Source organism: Myxocyprinus asiaticus, chromosome 46 (assembly GCF_019703515.2).
Source record: "Myxocyprinus asiaticus isolate MX2 ecotype Aquarium Trade chromosome 46, UBuf_Myxa_2, whole genome shotgun sequence".
NCBI classification, from domain to species: Eukaryota; Metazoa; Chordata; class Actinopteri; order Cypriniformes; family Catostomidae; genus Myxocyprinus; species Myxocyprinus asiaticus.
Window position 1 is genome coordinate 3,996,850 of NC_059389.1, and position 17,771 is coordinate 4,014,620.

Genomic DNA, 17,771 nt, shown 5'->3' on the forward strand with positions numbered 1-17,771 from the left:
ATGCAATACATTTTTAAGAAAATGTCTCATTCAAGAATGTTATCCGGGACCCATAAGGAAAGCTTACATTCTTCAACTATAATAGAAAAGCAACATGTGAAATTAGAAGTAAACATCTCTTGTTTCTCATCACCCCAAAATGAGAAGAGGTGCACTTAAAAATTATAAGTGACATATATGCAGTGTTGGATGTTATGCAATACTAAGTAATTAATTACTGTAATTAAATTACTTTTTCATTGAAAAAAGTAAAGGGATTACTCTTAATTTTTCAGTAATTTAATTACAGTTACTTCTGATGTAACTGTGTTAAATATTGTATAGACTACAGAACAATTCTATATAAAACAATGGTGAATTTATAATGTTAAAATATGTTTTCTAATTTAACGCCGCCCCCTTAAATTCTTTGGCCACTTCATGAATAATTTATTTGATTTTATATGATTTATTTGAAAGAATTAAAAGAACAGTTTCATGTCTATACCTGGTCGAGGTTGATCAGGGTTTTAGATAGTAATTAGTAATAAGTAATGCAATTACATTTCAGACAGAGTAATTAGTACAGTAATCTAATTACACTGTAGAAGATGTAATTAGTAGTTAGTAATTAATTACTTTTTTAGAGTAACTTACCCAACACTGAATAACTGGAGAATTTTTGAGAGTTAAGTTTAATGTTGGTAACTCAAACATATGTCAATTTTGTAGTTCTGATTTAGAAACAGTACATGATTGGATAAAAAAATAAAATAAAATCATCTGTCTGTTATACCTATTATTTATTGGGATATTGTGAAATTTGGTATAATAATGGAAGAAAAAAATATTTATTTTGATTTAAATAATCAAATCAAAATTTTCATACATAAATGTAAATTCTTAAAAACATCACCCCAGCTGCATGTTTTTAATATGGAACTGTCATTACATTTTGATGTGTTAAAAGTGATGCAAAATTCACTAGCCAAAAACTTGACAAATATGGTTTTATTTTGTCCTTTTCTGTTGAATATTTTCCTGTTTACTACTGAAGTTGTAAAAATAATTACAGGTTGTTCTGTTATGTCCTCAGTCTGTATTAACAGAGTACTCGTAGAAATGGGCCTTTTTGTAGTATTGTGGCAGATTCTGACTTTAAAACGCCGGATTAAAGACTCTTATTTTGAAATCCAGCGCTCTTTTCTGGTCACGTGACAGTCAATGCACACAGACAAACCTGAACGTCCAGATCATCTCTGATGAAGTCCATGAACATTATTATCACAGAATAAACACTCATATCACGCAAATATTTGGTAAGAATTTGCATTTACTTCAAACGTTTAAACTGACATGCTTTTATTTGTATCCTCCCGTGTTAAACTGCGGCACAGGTGTATTTAAAAGTGCAAACGAGGCAGATTAGGTCAGATTAAAAAATATTATTAGATTATAATCTAGAAGATTACAATTTAATAACGTGATACAGTGAGTTAGGAAGCGGTACCATGTTATCAGATGGTAATACCAGTGCTGAGTAAGTTACTCTAAAAAAGTAATTAATTACTAACTACTAATTATTCTGTCTGAAATGTAATTGCATTACTTATTACTAATTACTTTCTAAAACCCTGATCAGCCTCGACCAGATGAAAAATACAAGGATAGACATGAAACTGTTCTTTTAATTCTTTCAAATAAATCATATAAAATCAAATAAATTATTCATGAAGTGGCCAAAGAATTTAAAGGGGCGGCGTTAAATTAGAAAACATATATTTTAACATTAAACGTTAAATTTAGATTTTAAATTCACTATTGATTTATATAGAATTGTTCTAGAGTCTATACAGTGTTTACTGCAATTACATCATCAGTAACTGTAATTAAATTACTGCAAAATTAAGAGTAATCCCTTACTTTACTTTTTGCAATGAAAAAGTAACTTAATTACTTAGTAATGCATTACACCCAACACTGGGTAATACCATTGTACTTTGGTATATATCAAGGTATTGAATGACTCTCATATTCATATACTATAATGTTTACATTAAGGTACTTCGAAATAATACTATGGTCTTACCATTATGCTAGTGTCTAAAAAACATGGTATTATCATGGTGCTTTTTTATAAGGGCATAAGGAAGGTGTGCATAATGAATTATATATTATCATACACATATGCATTGCAGTCTACAGACTAGCACTTTGGTTATTATGAGACTGTAAATATTTATATTTTCTTCCTTAAACAGCAGCGGTGCTGAAATGAGAGCAGATTTGACGTTTCTACACATCTGTCTGCTGGTACATGTTGTCAGAGGCACATTATCAAAGACAGATGCCAAAAAAGCCAGTAAGAACCAGGAAGCAGAGGTGAGACCATGTAAAACACAAAAATACATTTCTGTTTCTATGTACTATGATTTCTGACCTGTCTGTGTAGTCTTCTGGGGAGATGGTGCATACTTAAATGTAGAAGCTATTTGCATCGCTGATCCCACTAAACTCATTTGTGTGTGTGAAGACGACGTTGGCAGAGCGTCCGGTCCAGGATCGTGGTCTGGTGGTGACTGACCCCCAGTGGAGAGATGTAGTGAGAGAAGAGAAGAGGTTCTGCCCACAGTCTGTGTCTACACGACACTTTAAAGGAGCGGTGCTGGGTTACATCACACCTGTGAGTTATGCTGCTGGGTTAATGAAAAACACAGGCAAATCTAATAGTCTATCACTTGCAGGAATACTCTGGGTTCAGTACAAGTTAAGCTCAGTCGACAGCATTTGTGGCATAATATTGATTAACACAAAAATTTATTTTGACTCGTCCCTCCTTCTCTTTAAAAAAGGCAAAGATCTGTGTAACAGTGAGGCACTTACAATGGAAGTCAATGGGGCCAATCCGTAAACATGAACTGTTTTAAAAGTATAGCCACAAGACATAAACTATATGTGTGTTAACATGATTTTAGTGTCATAAAATCACTTACTAACCTTTTCTGTGTAAAGTTATATCCAATTTTACAACTTTGTTGATATGATGACATAATGTCGTAACCCTAAAACAACTTCACGGCTGAAATAATACAGAACTTTTAACAGAAGAATTCATTTAAGTGCTTTTGTAAAATTATAAGCTTCACATTTCTGCCTTTAAACCCTCCAGAAATTTGCCCCATTGACCTCCATTGTAAGTGCCTCACTGTAAACTAGATTTTCGCCTTTTTTAACCTTGTGCAACCTCGCGTACACATGCGTGGACATTGTATTTTGGCTTCGCTATACGCAATGCATGATTTAAATTCATTTAAACCAACTGATCTCAGTTCACGAGACTCTGTGCTGTCAGTAAAGGGTTAAACTTTCATGTGACAAAACAACATGGTGCTGACCACAGTGGAGTTTGTCTTTGGGAGACGCGCCAACAAAATAAGAAACCTAATTACGTTTTTACATAGAAACCTGTTTGAGTCAAAAGTTTAGAGTCTCTAGTTTTATCCGATATGCCATTTTTACAATTTGAGCGATTGGTCGCAAAACAGCATGCTGTTAAACACAATGTACACTAATGTGTACTTTAGCACACATTTTCCATACAAATTCTGTATTCACTGTGCATAATCACATTGAGAATCAATGGGTTCATCCAAAAGCTGAACAAATTTACTTTGAGACTTTCTAGGGCTAGACCAGTGCAGATAGACAGCACACTGGAGGTTACGTCATTCACTAAATAGGGAGCAAGGGAGCATCCTATATCTCTCTATGCAGTTAAGTGCATTCACTCCTAAAATCTGATCAAGAGTTCAGTTTCAGGCTGCAGATGATGTTTGGATCACTCAACATGTTTGACAGACATGAGACAATGATAATCAGTCCATAGATTCAGAATTTATAAAGTATCATTTTATTTTAACATGGTTGGCAGTGATTGGATGATGCTGGACATTACTTACAATCAGAATTAATTATGCTAATTTCTGATGTAATGTCTGTAACATCTCATGAATAATCAACACTCCTGGAAACATCATAAACAAATAAAAAAATTGGACTTTCTATAGCTTGGTATTATTTAAAATTTCACAACTTAGTCCCGCTGTCCACATATGTGGACATCAAGTTTTAGGAAAATGATTTGCGCTAGAATTTTTTTATTATTATTATTATATTTTTTATTTTATTTTTTTTGCATGTTTATTAAGTGCTATCAAAATGGAAAATGCACACAGTAGTCATGCTTGGGTTTCAGGAGGTCCAAATTATTTGGTAATCAACATTATGCCACAAATGAAATTTTGAACCTGGAATATTCTTAAGATTGTTTATCTGTCTCTGTGTCTCGTTTAGTGGAATTCTCATGGATATGACATCGCTAAGTTGTTTGGTCCCAAGTTGACATCCGTGTCTCCAGTGTGGCTTCAGCTGAGACGGAGAGGACCTGAGAGTTTTCACATCACCGGACTGCATGACCACGACCCCGGTTAAAACATTTCTCTTCCTTTATATTAGACTACCGGCAATACTTAATGGAAAAAAAAAACAGCAATTTTGTTTCAAGGACGAATAACTCGTGTGTGTGTGTGTGTTAACAGGTTGGGTCAAAGCTGTGAGGAAAGCCAATAAGAAAAACAAAATACGTGAGTGTGAATTTAATGTCATGATGGATGAAGTTGTTGAATGGATGGATGAAGTTCTCCATGTCTCTTTCTCTCAGTTCCTCGAATTTTGTTCGATGGATGGTCCTATCAGGACTTCATGAGTGTTTTTGACAGTGAGGATGAGATAGAGGAGTTGGGTCGAGAGGTGCTGGAAGTGGCAAAGGTGCAGTATTTATTTCATTTCTGCCTCAGATGTTTTTATTAGCTGCAGAGATGACCACACTTGATGCTGACAGCCAAAAGTCTGAATCTGCGAGACTAGTGTTTACCTAGGGTGATGGCGCTTTTGTGTATTAACTGATATATTATGTATGTATAACTCTCAAATCAAGGCTACAGTGCTTTAATACTGTTGTTTTTAGTTCCTCGCTTTCAGAATCATGGACTTACAGTAATTTTGCTGCTGTGTGTCAAATCCAGGCTGAAGGTTTTGATGGATACACGCTGGAGTTATGGAGCCAGCTAGGGGGAAACAAGAGAAAGTGAGTAAATCTGATAAAATCTTCTTTTGCAGTTGTCTTCAAAGGTTAAAATGGATTCTTTTTAATTAAAGGGTAGTTATTATGTGCTTATAATAATGAGCTTTATATAAAAGTCTGAAAAAATCCCTTATTTAGACCAAACAGCTTTGCGAAATATGACCTGCAATCCAATAAAACCTCAGTACTGTATTTCATAAGTATATTATCTGTTCCTCTGTATGTGTGTGTGTGCTGTAGAGAGCTGGTACACCTGGTCACACACCTGTGTGAAACTCTTAAGGCTGAAAAGTTAACCTGTGTGCTGGTCATCCCTCCTTCAGTCGCACCTGGGTAAATAAGTCAGAACATTACTTCATGGTCACTGGAGTATTTTTATTATCTATGTTATACGTTTATGTTGTTGAACAAATGCAGCTGTGTTATCCAATGTTTCTTTGTGTTGTGGTCAGTTCGGGTCAGCCTGGCATGTTCGGACAAGAAGACTTTGAGAAACTGGCACCTGTGGTGGATGCATTCAGCCTCATGACATATGATTACTCAGGGCCTGGCAGGTCAGACACACAATCTCTCAGTAACTAATACTGGTGATTTTGTCATGGATGGCAGTTTGATAATGATTCTGAACAGGTCTGTTGTATTTCAGGCCTGGTCCGAGCTCTCCGCTGCCGTGGGTCAGTGAGTGTGTGCTGCAGCTCGCTCCTCAGAACCAGTGGAGACACAAGATTCTGCTAGGAATCAACATGTACGGACTGGATTTCAGCAGCCACGGTGTAGCAGAACCACTGCTGGGGGGGAGGTACATGCTTCCACAATAAATGTTATTGCCATATATGTTATATATGTCCCCTATATATGTTTATATGTGGAGGTAGATGTTTCTGCTATACAGTATATATCATATTGTCACGTATGAAACCTGTTTGCTATATACATTATATTTATATATTTGTGTAGGTAAATGCTTGTGCTGTATATATGATATTGTCATATATGACATGTTATACAGCATATGTCCATTATATATACGTTATATATGTGAAAGCATATGTTTCCGCTATACTGTATATTTATGATATTGTCATGACACGTTATATATGTCCGGTATAATGTGTGTGTGTGTGTGTGTGTGTGTGTGTGTGATATATATACTGTTTATGTGTGTATGTACAGAATTAATGTGTGTGTAGGTAAATGCTTCCGTTATACAGTATGATATTGTCATATGACATATGTTATATATCTCCGTTATCAATGGGTATATATATATATATATATATATATATGTGTGTGAAGCTAAATGCTTCCGCTATATACACAGATGAGCCAAAACATTATGACCACTCACAGGTGAATCGAATAACGTAGATAATTTCTTAACAAGGCCACATGTCAAGGTCTGGGTAGATTAGATGGTAACAATCAGTTCTCGTAAGTAAAGAACCTGAGCAACTTTAATAAGGGCCAAATAGTTATGGCCAAACGACTGGGTCAGAGCATCTCTGAAACGGCAAGGCTTGTGGGTGCTCCTGGTCAGCAGTGGTGAGTACCTACTAACAGTGATCTGAGGAGGGACAAACCACAAACCGGCGACAGGGTGTTGGGCGCCCAAGGCTCATCGATGCGCCATGGAAATGAAGGCTATCCCATCTGTTCCGAACCGACATGAGGCACAGAAGTCACAGAAAATTTTAATGATGGTTACGGGAGGAATGTGTCACAACACACAGTGGATCGCACCCTGCTTCATAGCCGCAGACCGGTCAGAGTGCCCATGATGACCCTTGCACCTACAATGGGCATGCGAGCATCAGAACTGGACCTTTGAGCAGTGGAAGAAGGTCGCCTGGTCCGATAAGTCCCGTTTTCTTTTACATCACGTGGACGGTCGTGTACGTGTGCGCCGTTTACCTGGGGAAGTGATGGCACTATGATGCACTGTGGGAAGACGACAAGCCAGTGAAGGGAGTGTGATGCTCTGGGCAATGTTCTGCTGGGAAACCCTGGGTCCGGCCATTCATGTGGACATCAGTTTGACATGTGTCACCTACCTAAACATCGTTGCAGACCAGGTACACCCCTTCATGGCAATTGTATTCCCTGATGGCAGTGGCCTCTTTCAGCAGGATAATGCGCCCTGCCACACTGCACACATTGTTCGGGAATGGTTTGAGGAACATGATGAAGAGTTCAAGGTGTTGCCCTGGCCTCCAAATTGCCCAGATCTCAATCCGATTGAGTATCTGTGGGATGTGCTTGACCAACAAGTTCGATGCATGGCGGCTCCACCTCGCTGCTAATATTTTGGTGCCAGTTACCACAGGACATCTTCAGGGGTCTTGAGGAGTCTCAGCGCTGTTTTGGTGGCAAACGGAGGACCAACAGCATATTAGGCAGGTGGTCATAATGTTTTGGCTCATCAGGGTGTGTGTATATATATATATATATATATATATATATATACACAGGTGCATCTCAATAAATTAGAATGTCGTGGAAAGTTCATTTATTTCAGTAATTCAACTCAAATTGTGAAACTCGTGTATTAAATAAATTCAATGCACACAGACTGAAGTAGTTTAAGTCTTTGGTTCTTTTAATTGTGATGATTTTGGCTCACATTTAACAAAAACCCACCAATTCACTATCTCAAAAAATTAGAATATGGTGACATGCCAATCAGCTAATCAACTCAAAACACCTGCAAAGGTTTCCTGAGCCTTCAAAATGGTCTCTCAGTTTGGTTCACTAGGCTACACAATCATGGGGAAGAATGCTGATCTGACAGTTGTCCAGAAGACAATCATTGACACCCTTCACAAGGAGGGTAAGCCACAAACATTCATTGCCAAAGAAGCTGGCTGTTCACAGAGTGCTGTATCCAAGCATGTTAACAGAAAGTTGAGTGGAAGGAAAAAGTGTGGAAGAAAAAGATGCACAACCAACCGAGTGAACCGCAGCCTTATGAGGATTGTCAAGCAAAATCGATTCAAGAATTTGGGTGAACTTCACAAGGAATGGACTGAGGCTGGGGTCAAGGCATCAAGAGCCACCACACACAGACGTGTCAAGGAATTTGGCTACAGTTGTCGTATTCCTCTTGTTAAGCCACTCCTGAACCACAGACAATGTCAGAGGCATCTTACCTGGGCTAAGGAGAAGAAGAACTGGACTGTTGCCCAGTGGTCCAAATTCCTCTTTTCAGATGAGAGCAAGTTTTGTATTTCATTTGGAAACCAAGGTCCTAGAGTCTGGAGGAAGGGTGGAGAAGCTCATAGCCCAAGTTGCTTGAAGTCCAGTGTTAAGTTTCCACAGTCTGTGATGATTTGGGGTGCAGTGTCATCTGCTGGTGTTGGTCCATTGTGTTTTTTGAAAACCAAAGTCACTGCACCCGTTTACCAAGAAATTTTGGAGCACTTCAGGCTTCCTTCTGCTGACCAGCTTTTTAAAGATGCTGATTTCATTTTCCAGCAGGATTTGGCACCTGCCCACACTGCCAAAAGCACCAAAAGTTTGTTAAATGACCATGGTGTTGGTGTGCTTGACTGGCCAGCAAACTCACCAGACCTGAACCCCATAGAGAATCTATGGGTTATTGTCAAGAGGAAAATGAGAAACAAGAGACCAAAAAATGCAGATGAGCTGAAGGCCACTGTCAAAGAAACCTGGGCTTCCATACCACCTCAGCAGTGCCACAAACTGATCACCTCCATGCCACGCCGAATTGAGGCAGTAATTAAAGCAAAATGAGCCCCTACCAAGTATTGAGTACATATACAGTAAATTAACATACTTTCCAGAAGGCCAACAATTCACTAAAAATGTTTTTTTTATTGGTCTTATGATGTATTCTAATTTTCTGAGATAGTGAATTGGTGGGTTTTTGTTAAATGTGAGCCAAAATCATCACAATTAAAAGAACCAAAGACTTAAACTACTTCAGTCTGTGTGCATTGAATTTATTTAATACACGAGTTTCACAATTTGAGTTGAATTACTGAAATAAATGAACTTTTCCACGACATTCTAATTTATTGAGATGCACTTGTATATATATATATACTGTATAGTAGGACTTTAAGGCTTAATTACTACATTTAGTCATGTAGCAGACGCTTTTATCCAAAGCGACTTACAAATGAGTGCTGCCAATAGATTAAAACAATTGCAAATTCTCATGATTTTTTTGTTAATGTAATAAATCTCATATTTTGAATAATGATTCATTCTCACACAGGTATATAGAACTGCTGAAGGAATTGAAGCCCAAACTACAGTGGGATGAAAATGCTGGAGAACATTTTTTCAATTATAAAAGGTCACTCACATGCACACGTCTGATGCATATTGCACACGGAAATGGCAAAATCTTCTAAAACTAGCAAGATCCAATCTGATTAGCTGACTTCTATGCAACTACTTTATGCTGATACTTAAGTCATATCAGATTAAATTAATATTATGATAAGTAACATTTTGCTGGCAGAGCAAAAAAAATCTTTTCAGATATTACTAAAGAAAAACTCTTAACATTGCTAACTTTTTCTTTCATTGTTTCTCTTTGTATTTCAGGAGTAATGGAGCGAGACATGTTGTTTACTACCCCACTTTAAAGGTAACTGACAGTCAATACTAATAAAAAGAAAATGCAATAGTGAAATCTGGGTGTTATTCAGTTCTGGAATTCTGTTCCGTCTCCAGTTTCTCCAGCTACGTCTTGCCTTGGCAGCTGAATTGGGCACAGGAATATCCATGTGGGAGCTGGGACAAGGACTGGACTATTTCTACGACTTATTGTGACCTGTTTGTCTTGTGTCTGATCTGCCTCCAAATAATAAAGTGATTTATGAAAGCACTTCAGAAACTATTGTGGAGCACGTCAATAAAACTATTTTTAATTACGTCAACGTTTTCCAAAGCTTTCTTGACAGACGATCAGAATTTTAATGCAATTAGTTTATTATTTAGAATTACAATTTTGACGTGACAGATTTGGTTTTCCATGCTGTATTACATAACATGCATTATTTGATTCCTTTTCAGAGGCAAATTGTACAACACATTGTTACAGCATAAACAAAAATGCATAAAGATCATAATGCATCTCTCAGAAAAGCCTGGCCTTTTTTTTTTTATATCAGTAGATCTACATAATCAGTTAAAAAAACACATCATATCCTGTGTTAAACTGTCCGATCTCTGCTTGTATTTTTTAAATATCGTAACACTGCGGAAATCACTCGGTACATTGAAATAAAAGCTATGAATCACAATTTAAGGTTTTTAAACATTTAAAAATGCAAGTACTTTCATTTTGTGCCTTTTTTTTAGCACATTATAATTCAACAATCACATTTTACAGACATAAAATAACTTACACTTCAGACAAAATGTAAGAGCTATATTTTTTAAACTCTGGTGTATGAAAACAAAATTGGAGTAATAAAGAATGTGCATACTGACTGTTCTCTTGGCATAATTTAAATGTTCTTATATGTTTGGTAATACTTACATGGATAGTTCATTCAAAAATGAAAATTATCTAATCATTTACTCACCCTCATGTTGTTCCAAACCAGTATGGCGAGTACTAAATGATGATAGAATTTTCATTTTTGGGTGAACTATCCCTTTAAGGCTCACATTTTGTGACGTGGTCCGTTGTTCATTTCCTCTGGCACACCTGAACAGGTGAAGTGTTTATCTGCTGTTACACAGGAGTATGAGGTTATTGACGGCCGCGGTTGTTGATTGAATATTCTGCCCCGTCACTAGGTGGCGATCCAGAACCACATGAACAGCGTCCTCGATGCTTGCTGTGAAGGTCAGATTTTGTTAAAACAGTACTTCTGACTTTGCAGCATAAACATGCTTATATATATATATATATATATATATACTGTATATATATGGTCTTATAGCCCATAAAAAATGAAAATTCTGTCAACGTCTACTAGGCAACATTATCAGCGAGCAATGAGTTTGCCCTAAAAAACACATGTACGCAGAGTCAAGTGCTTGGGAAACGCATTGCCAATTAGCTGTCTGGTTGAACATGCTTAACGTTCATTCTCGTGGCGGTAACAAACTTCAGTACTCAAGGGGGCGATAGAGTCACCTTTAAAAGTTTGTGCTGTTAAACTGGATGAGTTATTATTCAGGTAAGTTGCTATAAATATATTGACTCTAACTTACCTAACTCACCGTAGATGCGGACAGTTCACAATAATGTCCACTATAGCACCACTTGTGGCAATGCTGATAATGCAACACATACTTGTGTTATGAATTGCGGTTTGACACATTTTGGAACGTTACAACACGAGCTTGCGTAGCTAGTGTATCTGCATACTTGCGAAGACTATTTTTCAGCCTTTAAATTTTAGCTAGTTCCTCAAGCAAAGCTATGGTATGCCTTCAGAAGATTTAGAATATAGCATACAAGTCAGATTACTTTTATGGTGTTTTTTGTATTTTTGGAGCATGACAGTATAAATCACCATTCATTTTCATTGTATGGAAAAGAGCAGCTCATATTCTGCTAAACATCTTTTTTGTTCCAGAGAAGTGAGGAAGTCATACAGGTTTGGATTGGAACAACAGTGAGTAAATGACACAATTTAAATTTCTGGGTTAACTATCCCTTGAATACACTCAATATAAACCTCATCACCTGTGTAAGATCCACCGCTGTCTTTAACAAAATCCTCCACAATCAGTGGCAGATTGGCAAATTCTGGAGAACGCACCAGCTCAAACACTGAGGGCTGTAAACAAGACAGAACAACAAAAATCTACCATAAAACCACGGCAGAACTCCAGTCATTTCCTAAAAATTTGCCCATGCTAAATTTCTACAATGGCATCTGACACTGAAAACTACTGATTTTAAATGATGCTGCATCCAAGCCACTAGGTGTCACTGTAAGTCCAAGATGACACAAAGACAAAAGTTCACCTTTAATTACAATTACAGTAATTACATTTGCACTAGTAAAAATTGTTAACTCTTGATATCAAAACTAACATCATCACTTGCAGAAATACACATTCTTGATATAAAAAAATGTACTAATAAAAAATCATAATTTTTTTTATATCTGTAACTGCATTTTTAATAGTAGAATTTCAAAATGATGTTATTCACTATTCAAAGCACAATTACAAATTTATATAATCAATTTCTTACTAGTTGAAATTCCAATTTCACATAAAAGCAACGCACTTCCTACTAGTAAAATGCTAATTTTTTATATCAATAATTACATGGTTACAAAAATGTTATTAGAACTGGTGAAAATTTAGATTTCTATAAAAGTGTTTCAACGTGTTAGATTTGGTATTTCTGATATCTGGAAATTGATTTTGTATATCAATAAATTGGAGCGGAATTAAAGATATCTAAACAGGCTTTTTTTTTTTTTTACTAGTAACAATCACATTACAAACAGCAGAAATGAATATTGCCACTAGTAAATATCAAATTACAGATATCAAAAATGAGAATTTTTACTTGTAAAAAGTGCACTGCTGATATGTGAAATTGGAATTTCAACTTGTAAAAAACTCGTAACAGATATCTGTAATTGCATTCTGATCAGGAGTGAATGACAGATTATTTTGAAATTCTACTAGTTAGGGGCCTGGGTAGCTCAGTGGTAAAATACGCTGGCTACCACCCCTGGAGTTTGCTAGTTCGAATCCCAGGGCGTGCTGAGTTACTCCAGCCAGGTCTCCTAAGCAACCACGTGGAGGTTACCCCATGTGACTCTACCCTCCCTAGCAACCAGGCCAATTTGGTTGCTTAGGAGACCTGGCTGGAGTCACTCAGCACACCCTGGATTCGAACTCGTGACTCCAGGCGTGGCAGTCAGCATCTTTACTCGCTGAGCTACCCAGGACCCCATCAAATCATAGTTTGTTTATAAACTACCACTTTTGATCAATGGAAAATGTACTCTCACCCCAGTCATGCTGTAGCCACGAAATATCCATTTCTGTTGCTCTGTGGCACAGCAAAGTGCAGCGACACCCTGACCCACTGCACACATGGGCTCTATGACATACACACCACAATCAAACACACGTGTCATCTTTTCTGCCCTTAAAATGTATAAAATGCTGTATGAAATATCTATATTGTATTGTATCGACTCTCACTCTGCTGCGCGATGAAGTGTGACAGGATTCTGGCGAGGGAGCCGCTGTGGGCGAGATCATTCAGGGCCCCCGGACAGTCAGGAATTAACAGCGCCTGGTACCGAGCACCTAAAACATTCCAAACACACACGCCTGTACCTTTACTGCTTATACATTTACCTATAGATTGATATGACATGTAATTTTACTGTCGTCTTGTATATTTTAGTTTTTTGTTTGGATAGAAATTTATACATATTTTGTTTATAAACATTATAGTATCTAGTGATCCATTTGCCTATTACACGTTTACAAATGAAAGCATAGTTAGTTTTATAACCATCAATAGACTCCAGTTTGGCCGGGCTGGCGTACGGTTTGTTGCTGAACTCTTGTACCCATCGGGATGTGCTCTCATCCACGCCAACAAACTCAATGGGCTTCCCCTAAGTGACAAAAAGATAAAAAGGTGTGAAACCTTCAGCTCAGAGACTGATGAATATCCATTGATATGACTGGATGAGGATGCTGCAGTGTTTGTTCACTCACTCCAGGTGTCGCTGTTTGCAGGTTAAACACTGAACTGCACAGACTGAAACACTGATGGAATGAAGGAGCTGATACTCCTGCAGGAGAAAAAAACAAGTTTTTAACCCTTTAGGGACAAATTTTACATTCATATACAGAAACCACAACCCAAAAAGTACAATTTGTTCTTTCTATTTTTTTATGACATGTAAAAAAAATATACCATATTACAATAAAAGAAAAGTCAAGTTTAAAATAATTTATAAACATTAAAATAAATGAAAGTTTAATCTGAAAATGGTTTCAAATGAATAATGGAGTCTAAATAAAGAGAGACAAATTGAAATAAAACAATGCAATGAAATGGTATTACCACTGTCAGCGTCAGACATTAAGGGGGCTCGTGGCAAAAATGCCCCCAAAAGTGACAGTAATGCCCCTGAAATATAAAATATGGGGGCAAAAATGCCCCAGTTTCTGTTTTTTTTTTTTATTATTTATATTTATAACAATAGTTCTTAACACTTAAATAGTTCTTAACATACTATTCTAAGCTAAGTAAATAGTTATCACATAAAATATGATATTATGTTGATTTAATTTTATTGGTATGATGTAATAAATATGTTCTATCTATTCTAATCTAATTATTCAATTTGAGAACGTATGTAAATTAATTTATTAAATTTAAGTATTTAAATATAAGAATCACACAGTATATTGTAAGCAGGCAAATCACATTTCTTTTATTTCTTATGGGATTCATATTCAACTGTAGGTTATAACAAAATGGCACAATCATAAAACAAAACATGGCAACAAAGAAAAAAATGAAATGACCCCTGTTCAAAAGTCTGCATACCCTTAGTTCTTAATACTGTGTATTGCCCCCTTTAGCATCAATGACAGCGTGCAGTCTTTTGTAATAGTTGTCTATGAGGCCCCAAATTCTTGCAGGTGGTATAGCTGCCCATTCGTCTTGGAAAAATGCCTCCAGGTCATGCAAAGTCTTTGGTCGTCTTGCATGAACTGCACGTTTGAGATCTCCCCAGAGTGGCTCGATGATATTAAGGTCAGGAGACTGTGATGGCCACTCCAGAACCTTCACCTTTTTCTGCTGTAACCACTGGAGGGTCAACTTGGCCTTGTGCTTAGGGTCATTGTCGTGCTGGAAAGTCCAAGAGCGTCCCATGCGCAGCTTTTGTGCAGAAGAATGTAAATTGTCTGCCAGTATTTTCTGATAACATGTTGCATTCATCTTGCCATCAATGTTCACAAGATTCCCCGTGACTTTAGAGCTCACACACCCCCAAAACATCAGTGAGCCACCACCATGCTTCACAGTGGGGATGGTATTCTTTTCACTATAGGCCTTGTTGACCCCTCTCCAAACATAGCACTTATGGTTGTGATCATAAAGCTCTATTTTGGTCTCGTCACTCCAAATTACAGTGTGCCAGAAGCTGTGAGGAGTGTCAAGGTGTTTTCGGCATAATGTAACCGGGCTTTTTTGTGGCATTGGAGCAGTAAAGGCTTCTTTCTGGCAACTCGACCATGCAGCTCATTTTTGTTCAAGTATCGTCGTATTGTGCTCCTTGAAACAACCACACCGTCTTTTTCCAGAGCAGCCTGTGTTTCTCCTGAGGTTACCTGTGGGTTTTTCTTTGTATCCCAAACAATTCTTCTGGCAGTTGTGGCTGAAATCTTTCTTGGTCTACCTGACCTTGGCTTGGTATCAAGAGATCCCTGAATTTTCCACTTCTTAATAAGTGATTGAACAGTACTGACTGGCATTTTCAAGGCTTTGGATATCTTTTTATATCCTTTTCCATCTTTATAAAGTTCCATTACCTTGTTACGCAGGTCTTTTGATAGTTCTTTTCTGCTCCCCATGGCTCAGTATCTAGCCTGCTCAGTGCATCCACGTGAGAGCTAACAAACTCATTGACTATTTATACACAGACACTAATTGATAATAAATGGCTTCATATGATAACTAACCTTAAATAAAAGACATATACATACATACATATAAGAAAAAAGCTCTCATAAAGATAAGAAATGCCATTGAAAATTAATTCCAGGGGGCAATTATTGTCGCTTTATGGAAAAGTTAATTTCTGACACTGACATAAAGGAACCAAAATGTATTTATTTTTTTAATAAAATATTTAATTAGCTAAATGCACTAAAAATAGTAAATATCCAAAAGAGCTAGAAAGGGAGAGTATTACTTTTTAAATAGTTTGTCATCTAAATATTGTTGTTTCCATGTAATTAATCTTTTTTCCTTAAGCACTTTCTATTTACATTTGTGTGTTTGTATGTTTTTTTCTAGAGACTTTTGTGACGTACATTAATACGTTTTGTTTTGTTTTTTTGTACAATTTCCTGCACTGAAGATTAATCTTTGAAGAAAAAAGATACAGGAATGCTGGTTAGCAAAAGCTCGCATTAAGGACATTTCTCATGATATTTTTCAGTCTTACCTGCAGATGCTGCACTGGCCACAATGAGACATGTGGGTTTAGATGTCATTATAGATGCTTTATATCACCTAATTTACTACTTTTCTAGGTTTTTCGGAAATTGACCAATAAAGAGCGATAATGACGCTACACACAGGGCAACAAACCCTACTAAATAAAAGAAATAAAGAGCAATAAATGTTTTTAATTCATGTTAAACATACACAGAACTGATATCAATTGATCATATGATTGTTCTGACGCGTCGTCCGTCTGTTCTAAAGTTCCGAGTGAAACCGCGTCTGCAGTAAGTAGTTCCGACGATAACGTAAACATTTAAAGGAATATTCTAGGTTCAATGCAAGTTAAGCTCAATCGACAAAACTTGTTGCATCATTTTGTTTACCACAAACATTAATTTCGACTCGTCCCACGTTTACCAAAAAATGAAGCAAAAATCAAGGTTTCAGTGAGGCACTTACAATGGAAGTGAATGGGGCCCATTTTTAGAGGGGTTAAAGGCAGAAATGTGAAGCATTAATTCTTCTATTAAACTCGTGTATTATTTGAGCTGTAAAGTTGTTTAAATGGTCACTTAGGGTTTCAGGATTTATGGCATTACATTGTCATTGCAACAAAGTTGTAAAATTGGCTATAACTTAACACAGAAAAGGTTAATGAGCAATTTTATTACACTAAAATCATGTTAACGTGCATATTGTTTGTGTCTTATGGCTATACTTTCGAAACATTTATGGATTAGCTTCTATTGTAAGTGCCTCACTGTAACAGATTTTTTTTTTTTTAAAGAAATGGAGGGACTATTATTATTATATGTATTTATTTTATTTATTTATTAGTAATCAACATTATGCCATATAGGGGCCTGGGTAGCTCAGCGAGTATTGACGCTGACTACCACCCCTGGAGTCGTGAGTTCGAATCCAGGGTGTGCTGAGTGACTTCAGCCAGGTCTCCTAAGCAACCAAATTGGCCCGGTTGCTAGGGAGGGTAGAGTCACATGGGGTAACCTCCTCGTGGTCGCGATTAGTGGTTCTTGCTCTCAATGGGGCGCGTGGTAATTTGTGCGTAGATCGCGGAGAGTAGCATGACCTCCACATGCTGTGGGTCTCCGCGGTGTCATGCATAGCGAGCCATGTGATAAGATGCGCGGATTGACGGTCTCAGAAGCGGAGGCAACTGAGACTTGTCCTCCGCCACCCGGATTGAGGTGAGCAACCGCGCCACCACGAGGACATGGCAATTGGGCATGCCAAATTGGGGAGAAAAGGGGATAAAAAAAAAAGAATAAAAACAAAAAGAATACAAGAACACAAACCGTCATTGCGTTGGTGGGCTGAGAGTAAAGTGAAATTAGGTACAGACACTAAACATGTTCAATATTATTACAATACAGCTACTAATGCAGACATACACAATTTACAATCATATTTAATCAAACTACACAATGATGACTCTAAGACTTTATAGATATTACAGTTTCATTGTCTGTT

At 37.0% G+C, this 17,771-nt stretch overlaps 2 protein-coding genes across 2 annotated transcripts; one reads left to right on the forward strand and one right to left on the reverse strand.

Moving 5' to 3' along the window:
- Nucleotides 1-1,172: 1,172 nt before the first annotated feature.
- On the forward strand, nt 1,173-9,972 carry chid1 (chitinase domain containing 1). Its single transcript, XM_051690021.1, has 13 exons — nt 1,173-1,298; nt 2,241-2,361; nt 2,513-2,662; nt 4,333-4,465; nt 4,578-4,622; nt 4,700-4,806; nt 5,064-5,125; nt 5,363-5,455; nt 5,575-5,676; nt 5,769-5,921; nt 9,360-9,440; nt 9,695-9,737; nt 9,824-9,972. The coding sequence occupies exons 2-13, from the start codon at nt 2,254-2,256 to the stop codon at nt 9,920-9,922; spliced, it is 1,176 nt and encodes a 391-aa protein (XP_051545981.1). The 5' UTR covers nt 1,173-1,298; nt 2,241-2,253; the 3' UTR covers nt 9,923-9,972.
- Nucleotides 9,973-10,237: 265 nt separating this feature from the next.
- gatd1 (glutamine amidotransferase class 1 domain containing 1) lies at nt 10,238-16,522 on the reverse strand. Its single transcript, XM_051690023.1, has 7 exons — nt 16,279-16,522; nt 13,811-13,887; nt 13,602-13,707; nt 13,283-13,390; nt 13,087-13,178; nt 11,796-11,889; nt 10,238-10,938 (listed from the first exon to the last, which is right to left on the reverse strand). Exons 1-7 carry the CDS (start codon nt 16,325-16,327, stop codon nt 10,823-10,825), a joined length of 642 nt encoding a protein of 213 aa, XP_051545983.1. The 5' UTR covers nt 16,328-16,522; the 3' UTR covers nt 10,238-10,822.
- Nucleotides 16,523-17,771: the final 1,249 nt, after the last annotated feature.

What these genes read in the sequence shown, in the direction of transcription:
- chid1 (XM_051690021.1), top strand. Translation starts at nt 2,254, where the DNA reads ATGAGAGCAGATTTGACGTTTCTACACATCTGTCTGCTGGTACATGTT. An exon ending in ACTGCATGACCACGACCCCG is followed by an intron (nt 4,466 to 4,577) that starts GTTAAAACATTT and finishes GTGTGTTAACAG; the next exon opens with GTTGGGTCAAAGCTGTGAGG. An exon ending in GATTACTCAGGGCCTGGCAG is followed by an intron (nt 5,677 to 5,768) that starts GTCAGACACACA and finishes GTTGTATTTCAG; the next exon opens with GCCTGGTCCGAGCTCTCCGC.
- gatd1 (XM_051690023.1), bottom strand. Translation starts at nt 16,327, where the DNA reads ATGACATCTAAACCCACATGTCTCATTGTGGCCAGTGCAGCATCTGCA. An exon ending in GTGGCTACAGCATGACTGGG is followed by an intron (nt 11,890 to 13,086) that starts GTGAGAGTACAT and finishes TCTTGTTTACAG; the next exon opens with CCCTCAGTGTTTGAGCTGGT. An exon ending in CAGCGGTGGATCTTACACAG is followed by an intron (nt 10,939 to 11,795) that starts GTGATGAGGTTT and finishes TGACCTTCACAG; the next exon opens with CAAGCATCGAGGACGCTGTT.